This window comes from Scleropages formosus, chromosome 2, assembly GCF_900964775.1.
Source record: "Scleropages formosus chromosome 2, fSclFor1.1, whole genome shotgun sequence".
NCBI classification, from domain to species: Eukaryota; Metazoa; Chordata; class Actinopteri; order Osteoglossiformes; family Osteoglossidae; genus Scleropages; species Scleropages formosus.
Genome location: NC_041807.1, coordinates 37,687,314 through 37,705,940, shown reverse-complemented (window position 1 = coordinate 37,705,940; position 18,627 = coordinate 37,687,314). Strand labels below are relative to the sequence as shown.

Here is an 18,627-nt window from a genome sequence, read left to right as displayed (position 1 = left end):
CTGCTTTAGCTCGCGAAGGATGATGGGACAAGGAGGGATTTGATTCCGTTTTAAAGAAACGCACAGGAAGCAGGTCCGGGTTCGCCTTACGATACCGCTCTTCGACAGACACCCCGCATTCGTGACCAGTTTAAGCCCACGCACCTGCTCTTCGCAAACATGTCCCTGTAAATTATACATTAGATAGACGGACAGATTTCTCTCTATAGCGACACAGTGTTGCCGCGGACTTGGCTGGGTCTCGCTCTCTGGCGGGTCTGGGGTTCGAGTTCTGCTTGGGGTGCCTTGTGACGGACTGGCGTCCTGTCCTGGGTGTGTCCCCTCCCCCTCCAGTCTTGTGCCCTGTGTTGCTGGGTTAGGCTCCGGCTAGGAACGAGCAGTTTCAGCCAACGTGTGTGTGTGTGTGATTTCTCCCTATAAATAAGTGACAGTGATTCACTGCATATTTTGCACACATTTATGTGGAGGATGGTAATGTATGTTGACAACTAGGTAGCCCTGATCGACAGAGCTCCGGTACCAAGATACCGGTCCCAAGACCATAAGTCTCATCGAGGGTTCGTGTCTCTCCATCATTGTGTTCCAGAGAGCTGGTTTCATGCTCCACACGCAACGCCGGAACCACTGATCCATGTCACTCGCTGCAAATGAATGCTGGATTCCCTGTTGGAACTGCTTCCCAGTAGTGTTTGCTCTGCATCCCTCTGCCCGGGTCCAGTAACGTGCCCCCAATTAATACGTCCCGTTTAGTCAACACTAAAGACTTGTTTCCAGCATATTAGTGCTGTACCAGTGCTTCTCGCGTAAACACCCGCAAACACACACACACAGGATGTAAGCTGTCAAGGCAGCTGTAATTATCAGGGCGCAGCTCAGAAGATGTTGCAAAACTTTCACTCTTGTACTTTGGACCAAGCTCTCTTAGTAATTATGCCTTTCTTGCATAAATGATTTGCCTAATTATGTATTTTTACCCGTAGCAGCTCTGGAAAGTCGATAATGTGATACATGAAATGAACTGGATGTTCTACCAAAGCGAGATATTAAGAGAAAAGGACACAAGTGTTGGTTCTCTTTACAGATCGTTGAACCCCCAACCTTTTAGTCATGTACTCTGAATCTTAACTATTTTTCCAGATGATCTTATCAACTGATGCTAGTTTCATGCCGAAGAACATGGGGTAGGGAGATGCAACAAGGTCAGGGTTAAGGTTGACCCAACCCTACATGGACACAGCACAGCCTGTTGGTTTTTGAGGGATGATTGTTTCCTGATCCTAAGTTGTTTACTTAATATAAACATTGGTTTCCTAATAAATTTTCATAATTAACCCTCTCCAGTAAATTAGCATCAGCTGGTGCAGATTTTTCCTACTGCTAGTATTAATTTGGCCTTGAGAGGGTTCATTCTTCAAAGTACCTTAGCAAAGCAATAAGGTACTTAGCCACCTAACAGACTTTTCTCAAGGGTACAGCAACAGGTGAAGGGAATCAAACCTGGACCCTTTGATTGCAAGGAAGCAGCTTTAAGCACAATGGCACCTGCTGTCACTGGAATTCATCACACTGACATGTCATCCCAACACGGATGCATGACACCACTTCACACGCACAGATACGTGTGACGACATGTTTGCACCGCCCATGGAATTGTGTGACAATATGGATCTTCTACGCGTCAATGATACACACGATGTTTGTTTTCTGGGAAAAACAATTAAGCTGTAAAGAAGAAACAACTGGAGACTCTTCTAAACTATTCTGGTGTGTGTTGTTTCTGTGCTCAGGGAAACGTGCTTTGGGAAGGACCATCTCGCCTGGCTGTGGTCACCGAAGGACATCGTGCCCAAGCTAATCTGCGAAGAAGACAGCTTCTGCTCATCGCCAGCTGAATGTGCCAGGTATGAAGGTGCTACTGGGGTTGTTGCCAGACAACCTTCCTGAGCAGAAAAGAAGGACAAAACTGCAAGAATGGTTTTACACAGGTTGAATGTTGCCGTCGAGAACCTGCCTTTGATGCACAAGTCGCTTTGCGTAGGACAGCAGCTGTTCCACTGTAAACTCAACCCCAAAGTGCAAAAAAATACATTCCAACTCATCCTCGCCCTCCTTATAATACAGTTTGTTGGGTTCCATTTGGTTTCTGCATCATTGTGCTGAGCAGGCAGTTGAACTGAAGCCACCGCTCAATGACGTCGGACTGCTTGGCTCTGGCGAAAGCGCAGCAAAGTGTTGGACTCCAGCAGATGGGTAGACGGGTAGTTCAGGCAGAGAACGCGAGAGTGCCGTGCAGGCATGATGGATTCCAATCCTGTCAAGTGTGTTACAGCTAGAGCTCATCTCAGGAGACATCCTCTCAGGGGTGCCGTCATGGGACAGCTCGCTATCGGAGGACTCCAGCGAGGCAAGGCTCGGAGAACAATGGATGAACCACCGCCGCCTCCCCCGACTCGTCCTTCCAGAATTCTCCATTATTCACACTGTCCCTGATCACAGCAGGTCCATACTGATCCCTTTTAAAATTCAGACACAGACCCACGAGCATGAAGGGGAATGGATAGAGGAAGAACACTGGGCTTGGGCTTCTCAGCCTGCCTGAGCAAACTCAAATCCCCGCAACTCCTGCCTCCATGCCACCTATTATTTGTTTGCAAGGAGACATCATCGGCCCATCGCTGCTCTCTTCCTCCTAGTCCAAAGCGGTTTCTGGACTGCCACGCCCCATGCGGTCACGACCAGCCGTCATGGTGACAGCTCTTTTATAGAGAGATATCGAAACAAATAACAGGTTGTCAGATCCACACCTCATGTGTTATCCATCCAATTAAACTGAATGGAACCCTTCTGCTTTACTGTGGTAAAAAATGGCACGGTTGTAAGAACAGTAGTTAGGTAAAAAAAAAAAATAACCATTTCAAAGGACTGTGTGAAAAGAAGACGTGAAAGGAAGAGTGGGAGTGCAGGCCAAATATGGAGACGGGAAGGTATGTAGAACCTGTTGTGTGGGTTTAGAGTTCATCAAGGAGTACAGCTGAAGGTCACAAACCCCTGGAGTGAAACTGCTGCAAAACACATTTGCTTGAAAAAAATCCACCTATTATCTTGTCAAGCATAGTAATGCATTGGTCCCAAATCTATCCTAGAAGCATATGGTGTGAGACAGGGTCCACCCTGGATGGGATACCATTCTATCATGGAGCAATCACACACAAATGGTAATTTAGAGTCATCAGTTCAGCAGAAACACACATCTCTGGTGTGTGGGAGGAAACCAGAGCACCTGACAAAACCCCACACACACCGATGGAGAATATGCAGAGTTCACTCATTGTAGTTTTCTCTGAAATGTACATCACTTTGGAGAAAAGCATCTGCTAAATGAATGAATGTAAATGTTCACGCTGCCTCAAACATTTCAATGCCACATGGAAGGAAGTGCTTAGAAAAAAAAGAGAAAAAAAAAAAAAACAGATATAACCACAGTGTATAAAGGAAAATTCTTTACTGACAGTTAAGACCAAGTGTTAGGTAAGCAACTTTACAATGATTTACTTCAGATCACAAGGTGACTACACTAACCACTCCACCACCTCCTGTCGAAATCAGGTATTATTTTGTTTTCCATGTCAAACAGGACATTTTCAAACTTCTCAGTATACACTTAGCCTTTCTGGTGAAACCTATTCAAGTTTCCTTCTGGAAAAAAAAATTATTAAGAAGTCGATCACTGGAATGTCCAAGGATCCAGGCGGTCATCTCACATACTTTTGATGGACAAAGCCCTGCTTTGGGTATATGAGAGTAAACTAGAGTAAACCAGCGATGAACATCATCAGAAGTATCCTACTGTTTTCAGGGGTGAGCGTCTGTGTTTGAGCTCACCTCTGACATTAATTGTATGCAGCTAATTAGAGCAAAATTATAATTTTATATATATATATAATATATATCTAATTATATATATATAATACATAATTGGCACTAATAATATTAGTAGTGGAGGTTATGAGCTCAAGTTTAACATCACGTAAATGTGTCATAAAACAGTGGGGTATAAATATGACTGACTTGTGAACAGTACTATAGGGCGCTGCGCTCTGGGTTCGGATGGGGCGAGGAAGGGCGCACAGACAGCGCTCATTATGAATATTTATTAGAACACCAACACACAGTAAAAGGTTTCGGCAGGAATACAAGGGTTCAAGGAACCCTTTTCCTCAAGGACCTGCACCTCAAACCAGCCTATTTCACACCTCTCAAGATTTCTTCCCCACTTCAGTCACCAGCACAGTCACCCCCTTATATTCCCCGTGAGACCCCACAGTGGTTGAACACAATTCCATTTTACCCACAATTCAACTATTTACAATAAACCCATTTTTCCCGCTCAAACTCCCAGTAATGCGGGTCATTACAGTATTATAACTGAGTGGTCTAACTCCATTTACTTTGGGCAACTTATTCTGCTTTTGTGGAAAGCACAGCAGAAGCGTCAACAATCAAACTCCAAAAGGAAATGAAATATTTTAATTACAAAATATTTCAGAACAGAATTCCACTGCTGTTAGTGCGTATAGGTTCATCCAATTATTAATCTTTGTTAAATTGTTAATAAGCTTTCTAAAGTGACATTTTTCTGAAGAAGTAACTTTCTCTAAGGTAATCAAAGGAAAAGTTTTTGCCTTGCTTATGTCATGGCCAGTGAATAACTGTCTGGCTTTTCAAGGAATTAGCCACTGGCAACAGAGCAGTGGTTATAAGTGCATTAGAATAAAAAGTGGGTCCATTACTGCAGAGACACATGATGCTGGAGCTGTCAGAAGAGGAAAGAGGTGTGAGAAACAGGTGAACATGCAATCAGCAACACGGGAAGAGCACACGTGTTGTGGTGCGAAAGGTCAGAGGTCATACACCCAATTCCTGGAGGGAGAGTATGTTGGTGTTAGTCAATATCGCCTCCCTGGTCAGACTGGATCAAATCATCAACAGTCTGTGCTATAAATGCCTACATTCTTCTCCAAAAAACTTTGCAATAAAATACTGTTTCTTTCTTTGTTCAAATTCCGAACACAAAAACGAACCATATTTCCTCTTGTTGATTCACACAGAAGCCAAACCGGAGCCACTACATCACATTAACCAATTACAGGATTGCACAACAAGTCAACTTACAGGAGGAACGCAAGACAGGAAGCACATATTTACCACAGGTTCCAGAGGGATTTGAACCCTCAGCCACAGAGCACTCCCTCCCAAGCCACCATACCCCAACACACCTACAAAATCACACTTTCCAGTTCCTGAAGGGGCGGAGCCTCCGTTTAGCATCCATTATTTACCTGACACCTTTGGCAACCTTCAGTGTTTGTGTGCTAGACTACTTCTAATCATTTATACACCTGTGTAACTTTTACTGTGTCAACTCAGGGCAAACACCTTGATTGGGGTACTAGAGCAGGAGCGGAGATTTGAACCCATGTCGATGGCAAGGTGACAGCACCACCACTTCACCATCTGCTAACCCCTACTGCTGTCTAACAGTAACTCACTGCTGAAAACTCTTCACCACAACAACATATCTTTCCAAATGTGATAAATATAATTAGCTCTGACATTTAATGCTGCTAAAGTGAGAATGATGTTTCAATTTCGTGTGGATGTCAGTCCAGTGTGGGGGGGGGGGTTGGTTCTGGGGACCTAAAGAGGCTAGGAAGAAAATTAAGCCCGCAAGGTTCCAATACACCTCTAATACCAGCGACCCTTGTCGCCAAAGCACAAAAAACTATTTCTGTACAAATTGACTTTAAGTGGTGCGGGCATTGTGTAGCCTTGGGGGGGGGGGGGGGGGGGTCTGGTGATAAGACGGCCGAGGGCCACGGGACATACACATAGATACACACGTCCTGTGCCTTGAACCCTGTGCTACTGTACACCAATTGCACGTTTACCCGTGTCTAAAGGGGTTGGCATGGTGAAAACAGCAGGTGGAAGATTTGGCAAAACCAGGTAAATGTGAGGGTGTGGCTGTAAAGCACACATGATCTGTGAAGGCTTCATTTTGTTTTATGTAAACACAGAGACTGTGTACTCTACAAGAAAGCTCTAATTTGGTCTCGAGACCACAGGAGATTCCCTCAGATGGATTCTGGCATATTCAGGTGCGTTTTGGGAAAAAGCAGTCAGGCTTTTTTATGTCTCTCTCTTCAGTAGTGGGGTCCTCCTGGGTTTCCAACCGTACAAAGAAAAGAACACCTTCTCTACAGTGAAAGGTGGAGGAGGTTCAGTGATGTTTCCGGAATTGCTTTGCTGCCTCTGGCACTGGGTGCCTTGAATATGTGCGTGGCATCATGAAACTAGAAGAACACCAAGGCATTTTGGAGCACAAGGTGTGTGAAACCTGGGTCTCCGTTGAAGTTCATGGGTCTCCCAATACAACAATCACACCAAATGCACTTGAAAAAGCACCCAGGAGTGGTTCAAGACAAAATGTTGGCGCATTCTGAAGTGGCCAGCAATAAGTCCTGATCTAAACCCCACTGATAGTCTCTAGAGACATTTGAGAACTGAAACTGGGAGAAGACAGCCTTCAAAAGTGGGACAACTGGAAGAGTTTGCACAAGAGTGGGCCAAACTGACAGTGCAGAGGAGCAGGAAGCTCATCGATGACTATAGAAATCTCTTCCCTGCTGTTATTTTGACCAAAGGCTATACTATCAAACATCGCATCTGGGGTGTCAATAATTTTTGTCAGTTTATTCTGTTCTCCGATTTTAAAGGATACTGAAAATTCTGAATGAAAACAAAGGTTCTGTAATATTAACAGTCAAGGAGCAGAGACTACATACTTTGATCAGTTTCAACTTATTTTTAGATAAAATTGTGAATTATGTGCAGGCAGCGCAAGGTTTCCAATATTTTTGACCACAATGTTATGAGGCAACAGGTAGCACGTTGGTTGAGGACATGCACTTGTATCCCACTTTCAAAACCAAAGGTGACACCTTGACCAAGGTGTTAGCATTGCTCTACGAGCATATCTAAAAATACATTTAAGCAGACAAAAAACCTGTCAATTTCGATAAAACCATTGTCAAAGCAATTAAAAAGAATAATAAAGACCTAGAACTGATAAAACTGAAAAGGTCAGACTGGGGTATAAACGTTCTGAAAGAGTATCTGAGGAGAACAAAGAAGGGAGCCGAGACGTTAACTACTGACTCAAGTGAATCTGGACCTTCAGTTCAAGACTCGTGCAGACGCTCGCTTTCCGCCTGGCTCCACAGAATAGACTGTTTCGCATGAATGAGCATGAATGTTTCCTTTGCAGAACAAAAAAAAAAAAACATTTGCATTAGTTCCACGGAGGCAAGGGTGTTCCCAAAGCAACCATATTGAGGACATGGAAGAATCTTGAAAATGAGGACAGGGAAGTCCAGTTTATCCTCAAATGTGGTAGTCTGTGGAGAGACTGGTTAGAACATACACAAAAAAGGAGAACACCTCCTTAGAAGCTAGGTTCAGGTACAACCAGAAATGTGACCAACCAGCAGGGCTGGACCACGGTCCAGTTAGTTAGTGCCTCCTATGTTGGTTGATGTATTGGGCAACAAGTGTTTTCCAATGGGCTCTGTTTGGCTGTAATCATCTCAGGATCTGTCCATTTGATGTTCAAAGTCTTGAGGTCTTCTCGAAAGGTGGAACGCCATGTTTCCAATGGTCAACCCTGTCTGCGCTTTCCCTTTGGCTGCACCCATTGCATCACATCACCACCTTTGGAAGTCTTTGGTCAGGGAGTCGCAAAATGCGACCCTCTTGTCGCATTCGTCATTCAGCAAGTGTCTTCCAGCCACAGCAGACCACTACGATGTAACACCTCTTCGTTTGTGATCCGATCACAGTGGGACATACTCAGAATTTGACGTAAACTGTGTTGACGGTCCAGTACAACAGTAACATAAGAACAGATTCATGGACAGACCCTGTCCATCACTGGACCATGACATGGTGGTCTGGTAGTATTTAGCTATAACAACTTTTCCCTGGTCCTTCAAATTTATGTTTCTTCACTTTATATCATGAGATGATTGTACGGTGTTAGCTATGTACAACTATGGGGTTTCTCCTAGGCCTTCACCATGCCCTCTTCCTGCTGCCACTTGAACAACAGATACACTGATGTATGAGATGATGGTATGGTGTTACCTAAGTAAAACCAAGAGTTTCTCCTTGAGGACCACTTTTCTTCCTGTCTGTGGACCAAACGACCTGCTTATGTGAGTTATGAGAGTATGTAGGTATCTACAGGTATGCAGTATGATGAAGTTCTAACCCAGACTGGTGGAACCTGCAGTGGATATACATTCCAGTGAAGTATTCTCTCTTTGCTGAGAATGACAGTGCCTACGGTTTAATAACATTCTGGAAGTCAACATGAAAAGAAACCCATGGGGTGATTGATAGAGGGATGGGGGTCAATAAGAGACCTCAAAACCTCTAACGGTGCCCAACGAAGAATCACAGACTGAAAGTAAACAAAGACAAACTATCCAATACCCTGGTGCCAGGAACTGGGTGTATTCACAGCACAGCGAATCTGATGTGTTTGACTATCAGTGAATTGATTTTTCATTGCTACTATTTATTTTTAAAACTTAGTCGTCCATGATCTGTAACTCAAAAAGATTCCGCTGGCACGCCTGAAGGTTTTCTTTTTCTTTTAAAGAGCTGTTCCTTATGTAGGAGTGGTGAGGGTTATATAATGAGCTTATGTAATGAGCTCACTATTAACTACTATTATCTCCAAGAGAATGACACTGATTTAATATGCCTCACATGTAATTATTCACATTTTCAGGGTCTGTTTAATAACTAGCATTCAGAACGTGTTCCAGGTTTATTACAGGCCAGGGGTCAAGAGGCACACTGTCGCCTTATGTGGTGTCAGAACCGTTTTTAAGTGTCCCTTTCTGGTGTTCATGGTAATTAACAGTAAGTTTAGAAAATATTTTTATGCAAAGTGACTAGAACAGGCTACACTGCTACACTTTACACAGCTGAGCATATTTTTTCTTTACTTAAGCAGTTCAGGTTGAGTTACTTGAGTTACACTGCTTGAGGTTACAACAGCAGGGTCATAAAAAATCTGGTTGGACAAGTGAAGTTCCTTCAGCGCTGCTATTTGCTTCCCTGCTCTACTCATTGCTCAGAGGGTGAGAAGTTGAGATGCTGCACACCTAGCCGTCTCGTTCGGACACGTCCGCTTCTGTATGATCCACAGATAAGAAGGCGGAAGGAGCTCTAGGGTCCAAACAGGAAGCCCCCGTGGGAGACTTCTTCAGGTTGATGGGATGAATCTAAAGCGAAAGCCAGCCGCACTCCTGCCAGGTTCTCTGCATCTCAAAGGCCTGCAGTTCGGCACGGTGTGTGAGCAGGATGTCAGGAGCACGTGGGTGCAGGGCAGCGAGGGGGTCGGCAGAGCTCTGAAACTTACATCAGTGGTCAGACCCAGGTTTATTCAGCCATCCCTTCATCAAAGTGCCTTCTGACATTTCTGTGCAGCCCTATGTCTGACCTTTCAGCATACACCAGTAAGTTCAGTGCAGTACAAAGGAACGGGCAAGGAAGGGGGGTGGGGGCGGGGGCAAATGCAGTGGAAAAAGGTCAGGGGAAGATGCCTTTGCTGGACAGTCCCAGGTACGAGACAGTATGCACGAGGGCAATGAGATCGGATCCCTCTGCCGAAAGGGTTCAGCACCAAAAACGGACCGGGCTCAGGTGACCAGACTCTGAAGAACAAAAGTGAAACAGAAAAGCTGTGCGAACCTGCATGATTGGCATAGCTTCCATCCACTTGTGAGTTATTCCCCTCTCTGATGGCACCACAGCCAACACCTTGCTCACAATAACCGCTCCGCATCGAGGAATAATTCAAGGAACAGATGAATGAATGAATGAATGAATGAATGAATGGTTCTATTCTTGCAGGAGTGAAAGAGGCTGAATTGTGCTCTTTTATTCTTAGTGCCATTCAGTCCTAAGTCACAAACAAAGCAGAAATCACACATCACGCACCATCTCTTTTACATACCTGTTTATACAAGGGGATTAAAAAGTAAGCTGGCAGCCATAGGTTTATTTCCCATAGGCTGGCAGTGAAGTATGTAGTGAAGCACATGACCCACATTAGCTTGTAAGCTCCATGTAGACTTTCCAGGTGAACTTTTGCTGCTCTCTGAGCCATACCAAGACATGACAGGTCAAATTTTGGCTCCTCCGTGACACACCGGGTCTACTGACCGCTCTTCATGGCATAAAGAGATATTATGGGTCAGTTCTGGCTGTACACTGGGCTGTAGAGACATATCAACGGTCAATTCTGGTTGCTCAAAGACATGGTAGGTCAACTACGGCTGCTTCTTCCATTCAGTTTTGACTGCTCCGGAACATTACAGGTGAACTTTTGCTGCTCTTTGGGCTGAACCAAAACATCACGGGTCAACTTTGCCTGCTCTCTTGGATATGACAAGACATCACAAATCCATTCTGCTGCTGTCTGAGCTATACCAAGATATCATGGGTCAGGCCTGACTTCTCTCTGGGCTGTACCAAGATGTCATGGCTTGATTTTGGCTGCTCTAAGAGCTGTCGAGAGACATCGGAGAAACTTTGGCTGCTTTTGGAACCGTACCAAGACATCACGGGTCAACTCTGGCTGCTCTTTGGGCTGTACCAAGACATTACATTACATTCATTACATTGACAAGACATTACATTGATTTTGGCTGCTTTACAGGCTGTAGCAAAACACAGTGGGAATTGAGGATTCAAGGATGGAGAGAAATGCTGCACCACTGAAATGAAAATCACTTTTTGGTTTGGATGTGGTGAAAATTTCGGGCACTCCCAGGTGTCAAAAAAACTAAAGGAAAAAGATCAATAAGATAGCAAAGGTGCATAAGGGAAAAAAAAGGAAGCAATACAGGTTAGAGGTACTTATTTCATGGTTACAGCCTACTGACCACAACACGGTGAATGTCTCTAACTAGTCAAATTCAAAGGAACTTGAAAGGATCTAAATCCATCTGCTGAAGATGTAATAGTAAAGTTATGACACGGCATAAAGTTACACTGAAAACGTAAAATAAAAACTGGCTTGGAAGAACATTTTTCTGGGCTTTGCACACCGTTGACCAGAAAGGTTCAGTTAAACCTGGCTCCATTGTGGTAGAACGACCTCCCCCTTTCACTCAGAACTGCTGAATCTCTGTCCACATTTCATCACCCATCATCTCTTAAGTTCATGTAAGAAGTAAATGTTCATGCACTATAACTTTAAGATGATGCCTGTATAAACCTTTACACAGCTGCTCCTGTGATGTAAATGTTTATATATATACTGTATATCTCAAAAAAAAAAAAATTACTAGGAAGGTGATCAGAAATTGTAGATATTCAGATAAACTACTCGTGTGATGAACATTGGTTCATATGGTGGAAACTAACGGTACTTTAGAATCACACGTCTGCATCTACGCCTCTCTTGCTCCTAAAGTAATGCACACTTTGTGTTTTCTAGGAGATGTACGTCCCTTTGGAGAAAAGCATCTGCTAAACGAATCAACGTAAATGTAAGAAGGGTGTCGGTTCACAATTTTCAGTTTTAAGCAAACAGACAAACGGATGTATGGATAAAATGGACAAAGAAAACATCTCACGCTCCACCTTGTGCTATTTATAACCCAATACCCTGCAGGGACTCATTTGTTACGATACATAATGTATTCTGTTGTTTTAATATCTACACAGCAATGAAATGTTAAGAAAACGTTCTGCTTCCACGTAGAAATATCATGTTTCCGAAAGCCGAATTAATTCGTTGACCTTTCCGTGATCTTTTCACCTTTTGTAAACAGGCTTTTCAGAAATGTAATCTATAAATAAGTGATACTTCTGAGGATAACAGGGCCACTCAAAACACCAGCTTCAGGCGCCGGCATCAAATCCACTTTTTCATGCGGATGCGGATATTGTAAATCATTAAGAAGTGGCTGCACTTCCATCATAGCGAGCAGCAGATGGCTCACGCAGATATTACCATGTCTGAAAATGTACCGCATCCGTCAAGTGACAGCGGCTGAACAGCAATCGAGAGCTGCTCTTCCTGGCCCGGCGAGCGCACAACGGCGGATAACTTAATAGGACATTTCAAACTCCAGATGGTTGTCAGGCGAAATGAACGCTGTTGGTAAAAACAAGAACCAACAATGACAGAACAGTTTACAGAACGTTTGCAGAGCGCTTCTATCACGTTACCGAATCACCGATCACTGCGACCTGGTCTGAGCTTTCAGTTAGCGAAAACGCATGCCTGTTTATTTTACTTTGTTTCCTTCATATCACCGTATCTGTCTTTGCAAAATCATGCTTCACGCTCTTTCTGAAAAGCTCCTTTCTGTGCGCAAACATCTTAGATAATTCATTCCCATAAAAGGAAAAACTGAATGAGGGGTTGAGAAGTACGACTGTATGCTTTATGCACGGGTTACACATTAATAAAACATAAGAACCCTATAATTACTCAATCTGGGCACGAGAAAAGGGATGGCTGGCTCTCACTTTTTTGAAGCGGCACACAGATTTTAATGACTGTGTTCAAACAACCGTCAGAAAAGCTCATTAAATTTATATACAACTACTTGCATGGCATTCTCATCAATTTTTGATCTGGGTTCTATACCTCCCCCCTTGCTAACCAGTGCGATTCATTGTGACAAATGGACGCGGTTAAGACCACGGTCATTCCATAAAGCGAACGATCCATCTCCCCCGTCTTCCTGCAGAGATGTACGACTGACAAGCCGAGCGGCACGCTGATGGATTGGCAGTCGCGGACCTCCGGGATGTTTCGGCGCATGGCGCCGAGTAATTCGCTTGACGAGTTTACAAACCAATCTGAACAATGTGTCTCGGTTCCATTGCATTTTATGTGCCACGTCCTCCGATTCGGACGCTTTGGACTGAAGACAGGTTTCCAGACCCTGGAGGTCTCGCTGTGATTTCTGAGATGAATACAGAAGTGGGATGAGATCACCCAAGGGCTTTTACCATTTAAAAAAAGGGGGTGTGGACTGGGGGGAGGGTGCGGTGGTGCAATGGGTTTGACCGGGTCCTGCTCTCCAGCGGGTCTGGGTTCGAGTCCTGCTTGGGGTGCCTTGCGACGGACTGGCGTCCCATTCTGGGTGTGTACCCTCCCCTTCCAGCCTTATGCCCTGTGCTGCCGGGTTAGGCTCCAGCTTCAGATGGTGTGTGGGGTGTGCACTATTAATAGGAGTTTTCGTCAAACCAAACAACTCAATTAAAACCACAACTTCTAAAATAAAAAAGGGGAAAAATACGTAGACTTGTAGATAGCTGTGAATATTTGGACATTTGCCCGAGAGCCTTTCCAAGTAGCTGCTGTGTTGACATTCTGGTACGTCCTTGGCCGCTATGGGGTGCGGACAGTTATACACACCTAGGGGGAAGTTGCTCCCAAAGCCCGCATGACGAAAAGAGGACCCACAATGCCTCTGCAGCACATTTCACTCCTTTCACCCCATGCAGTCCTCCTTCTGGGCTGTTTGGTGTTACGCCGATACAGCGGGACTAGAAGCGAAGTGCACGAAGATACTCAGACAAACCTGATCCTCATTTCACCCACCATTCACTCTGTCACTTCATCTGCTGGAACTGCTTACCGAGCGGAGGAGGCAGAACGAGTGTATCTCGGGCTGAGCAAAACCTGACCCATTAATGTGGCTGCAAAAAAGTCGACTTTCGGATCTCAAAAACTGTTCAGAGAAACGTTTTAAAAAGTTCCAATAAAAAGGGATAAAGAAGAGGACAGAAATACCCAGTTTAGCCTGGAACAGATACAGCATCACATCTCAGACAGGCACCTTTCCACATTGGCATCCCCGGGAGCACCTATTGTGTTACACCTTCTGGTCTCCCCAAGGTGCTATGGGTCCTTTCTGCCATCTGGAGTCCTGTGGCAAAAAAGGCCTCGGTTACACCATGTCCCCAGCGGGTGTAATCAGTGTGGGAATGAAGAGCCACAGCAACACAGTTGGCAACAACGCATAAAGTCCACAATAATACACGAGAGCGTGCAGAGGATTGACATCCCATCCACAGCGTATCCTGCAATCTCCTCATTTTTCCTCACCACAAACCTGCCATAGATGGATGGATGGATGGATGGATGGATGGATGGATGGATGGATGGATGGATGACATGACCTACAGAGATGTGCAGCAACGAGTGACAGGGCACGATGCAATTTGCTGGTATGCAACAACGCTCCTTCAACGCACCACGAGCAACACGACCACTAACACGTTGCCTGCAACCACCCATGCCCCGCGACAGCGCACAAGCAGTTTGCGGCATCTCACGGCCTCCGACGACGCATGACACGGTCTGCTTCGATACGCAATGCTTTGTGGAGATGCAGCTCTGGGGCATTAATTATGCATGAGCCCACTGCAAAAACGGCATGAGGAGGACCTACATTTAGCGGTGAGGTTCCAGCGAAAGAGCTTTACACTAATACGGAACAGGGTGTTGTGGGCGCAGCGCTGAAAGCACAGCCCAGGCTGCGCGATTCCGACAGCTGAGCCCGTGCACCGCCGTGCCCGTGGCCGCGCGCTTGCGCCGGAAGTCAGCCTGCAGGTGCCCGCGCTTCAATCCACCGGGCAGAACAAGACGTAGCAGCTCAAACTGTACGGAAGGGCAAAACCGAGCCGCCGAACCCGCGTTCTGTTCGCCGCACTGTATTGTGGTTACTACACATACCTTACCTACACACAGCTTGCATCGCTGAAGGAAAAGGGGGAAAAAATAATCGCTCCTCTGAAGCTCACAAAGTTCTTATTGCTTTTTCTGCGGGAAGAATGGAAGGATCCTTATGAGCTCCACAACAGAAGCCTCCTCCAAGTGTAATTTAATCTGGGCTGCGAACTCGTCTTGTAATGAGGAGCTGTCCGACCGAAGAGGTGCTGAAGGCAAACGCTACCGCTGTGACCCCGCGAACCGTGTCATTGTTTCACGGCGGACTCGAGGGACACGTCGGGCGGAAAATAAAGGGCGATAGATCATCTGTATCGACCAGCTTGGTGGCGGGAGCTTTGACCCAGGACAATTAGGATGATACACAAGGAGGGGCCCCAGGAGGCCACCTCGGTCCTCATGCTTTCTGAAGAGCATAAATCAAACGTCAAAATGCTATTGGCTTCCCTGCTCGCCCAAAAAAGAAAGGCTATAAATGCACAGTCTCGCCGGATGAACGACGTGGTTCTTCGTGTCACCGTCACTCCTGATACGTTAAATGCGGAAAGCGGTTCACAGCGATAGAGGGTTGCAGCACCCGCAGTCCAAATTGTTTCCGATACCTCGGGGCGCACCAAGAAACAAGCACACGCATACACACGCTCGTACAAGCAGCGCGCTACTCCCCAGTGACCGATATGCCACCGTAACAAAGGAGCAGAGCGCACTGCAGAGGCAGCTCCTCCTTCTACAATTCATTCACACAAATTGATCTCGGTCACTTTGCCAACATTCAGATTCTAACAGGAACTTGTACGGAATAACTGTCAGACCAATAAAAAACGGACACGTCACTGGACTTCTGTTACGTTAGGACTTGATTCTGCAAAAAAAAGCCTTCTCACAAACGCACGCGCCTTTCCTGCGTATTTCTAGCTGCACATTTTTAGATTATGAATTCGTATGAATTAAAGTTCCACTACCTTGCATACGCAAGCGACTTAGAAAAAGTACTGATTTTTTTTTTTTTTTTTTAAACTACTTACAGAATTACCAAGCGGATAGGAAGGGTAAAGGCTAAAAAAAAAAGAATGGAGTGGTTAAAGGTTCAGGATCCATTAGACCCTTGCGTTAGACCCTTGGGAAAGACACCTCAGCGCTTCATTAACTGATGCCTTTAGATGACATGATCCCAGGGTGCCACCTGCGGGCCAGGCAGAGCGCTCCCCACACTGCTGCCACGCTGGGACACACCTTCCCCTTGAAGCTGCCTCTCCCAGAGAGGTACCCCCGGACCCCAACTGCACCACCATCCCGCCACACCAGCCTAGTCACAGCACAGGCATGCAAAAGGAGTGTTGCCGTGCCGACGCAAGTTTCACAAAGGTGCCGCGACACTGCTGGGAAGCGCGTTGTGTTCCGCCCATAAAGATTTGTGATACACTGAGACACAAACATCTCTACTAGAGCAAAACCAAGTGATCAAAGTGAGAAACATACCGCCAAGTGAGCTCAGAAAAGTGAGTCTACATCTCCTACGGCAGCACACACTGCTATTTCGAGCAGCCAAACCCCAACAACCCTCAACAGCTCTCGGTGTCGAGCCCCGCAGCCTGGGTTCGAGGTGCTGCCTTTCCCCAAAAGTCAGCTACGGACAGCGGTGCCGAGGAAGCTCCGAGACCGGCAGCCAGAGCACGCAAAGAAGTGAAGTGTGTACCCGAGGTCCCATCAAACACAAAGGGATTAAAGTCAGAACATACCCATAAGGAGGGACACACGGCAGAAGGAAAGGAGGAGTAGCAGAAGAAGAAGAAAACGAAGCAAATCCAACAAAGTGTAGCAACACGAGCAAACAGTGAGCAAACACCTGGGAGACAGCGAGAGAAGGCGAGCGGCGGGCGGAGACGTACTGTGCTTCTGGGACAATCCTCCCAGCTCCATGCCCGAGCGGCTGATGGTTTGGGAGCTGATTCTGCAGCCAAGGAAGAGCAGCTCAAGCACGGGTGCGGTGGGGGGCGGGGGGGGGACAGGGCGGCGATCTCGCTGAGATGGCTACTGGCTCAGCGGTGCACTCCTTCTAACCATCTCAGTCTCAGAGCCGAGCATATATGCGAGCGGGCATGTGCGCGCGCGTGTCTCTCTGCGTGTGTGTGTGTGTGTGAGTAGCAGAGGGAGAGAGAGAGCGGAGAAAGAAAGGAGGGAGGGAGGGAGGGAGATGGAGAAAGAGAGAAAGGAGCAGCAGAGGGGGAGAGAATAGAGTCGGGGGGGGTTGTGTGCTTACACTTCAGACCATTATTAACTCAGCCACCGAGGAACAGCACGTTAGAGCGGTAAAATTGGCGGCTTTTTCCCCTGCCGTTGCACAGCCAGCGAACACCTCCGACGAGTCCGTGTGGCGAAGAGCTCTCTTGTTCAGCAAAGACAAGCAATAGCTGCCAGGGAACAACAGCTTGCTTTGTGCTAAGGAGTTATCTCAAGGTGCTGTTTGGCACAGGAGCTCAATATGAAAGCTGCTTCCCCCACACGCGGTAAACGACGGTTCCAGGACCACAGTGAACCGCCTCTCCTCTTCTGATGGGCTTCCATCCTCCTTCCGCCCGAGCGACCTGTCCCGCTCTCCTGAAGAACACCTTTGGGTGTCTCCTCGTTGTTGTCACAGTGAAAAGAGATGGACAAGGAGACACTCAAAAGGTGTTCCTTCCTACAGCCTCCTCCTTCTGCAGCCTGTGAGTGCACATGCACACACACACACACACAGAATTTTTTATTTTTATGCACACTGATCTATTTTTCCACCCAAGCATACAAAACAAGTTTCGCACGGCAAGTGAAACACGGAGCGAGCGAAAACGCATTGAGTGCACACGAATTTTGATTTTTGCCATGTCGACTGATGTTATACGACCTGCTGAAAAGACTAGGTCTGCGGTCTCCGAACGGCTGAAACGAGAGCAGCGGGAAACGAATGAGGTTGGCATACTGGTGCACTTCTGGAATGTGTTATGACACCCATCCTGACTCTTACGACAACAGAAACGCGTTATGGCCAGACATCAATTTTAAAGCTCACTGATGGAGGATTTAGGGAGTGCAAATGCTCCGATTCCTCTGCGCTCAGAAGGCTGCCATTCAATAACATTTGCACCGCTGATTTTCACTCATATTATGAATGAGAAGCTTATTTGTCGTGAGACTCATTTGCAAGACCTAATATGGCACGGTAGAACAAAGGGCCCTGGATGCAAAAGCTGAAGGTAAGAGCTCAAGCGATTCTTTCACAGGACTTGTCTGGCTTCGGTAAAGAACAACTACATCTTCAAAGAAAGACCGTGGCAGCATTGCTGTGACATTCCGTCAGTGGTGATCTCCGTCACTCAAACTACAAGCGGTAAACGGTTGACATGACAGATCGATGGGAAGTTGGGAGTGGATACCCGACAATTAACTGAACGACCATAAAGCCAAGTGGCTCATATTGCTATTAAAGGGTGTGCATAAGTTCATTCTGCATTGGCGTAAGGATGATTGCATAACAGGGGAGTGTGGTGGTGCGGTGGGTTTGGCTGGTGCCTGCTGTGTGGTGGGTCGGGGGTTCGAGCCCTGCTTGGGGTGCCTTGTAGCAGACTGGCATCCCCTCCTAGATGTGCCCCCTGCCCACTGTGCTGCTGGGTAAGCTCCGGCTCGGTACAACCCAGCTGAGGACAAGCAATCGTTGACATTGGTTGGTTCATTGCATAACATGTTTACTGCTTGGATACATTATTTCCGTACTTTTACCAATTTGATTGAATTGACATAAACTACAATCCATCCAAAAT

General features: G+C 46.2%; 1 protein-coding gene across 5 annotated transcripts in view; it reads right to left on the bottom strand.

Annotated features, from left to right (window-relative positions):
• plch2a (phospholipase C, eta 2a) overlaps nucleotides 1-18,627 on the bottom strand; it is a 166,734-nt gene that overhangs the window by 112,239 nt on the left and 35,868 nt on the right. Inside the window, exon 1 of one of the 5 annotated variants that reach the window (XM_018736557.2) lies at nucleotides 16,720-16,836. The exons of 3 other annotated variants lie outside the window; for them this stretch is intronic. In XM_018736557.2, coding sequence (XP_018592073.2) covers nucleotides 16,720-16,750 — 31 coding nt within the window. In that variant the 5' untranslated portion in view covers nucleotides 16,751-16,836. Of the gene's footprint in view, nucleotides 1-16,569; nucleotides 16,677-16,719; nucleotides 16,837-18,627 lie in introns of those variants that run through there. One more of the 5 variants, XM_018736559.2, reaches the window with a different exon arrangement.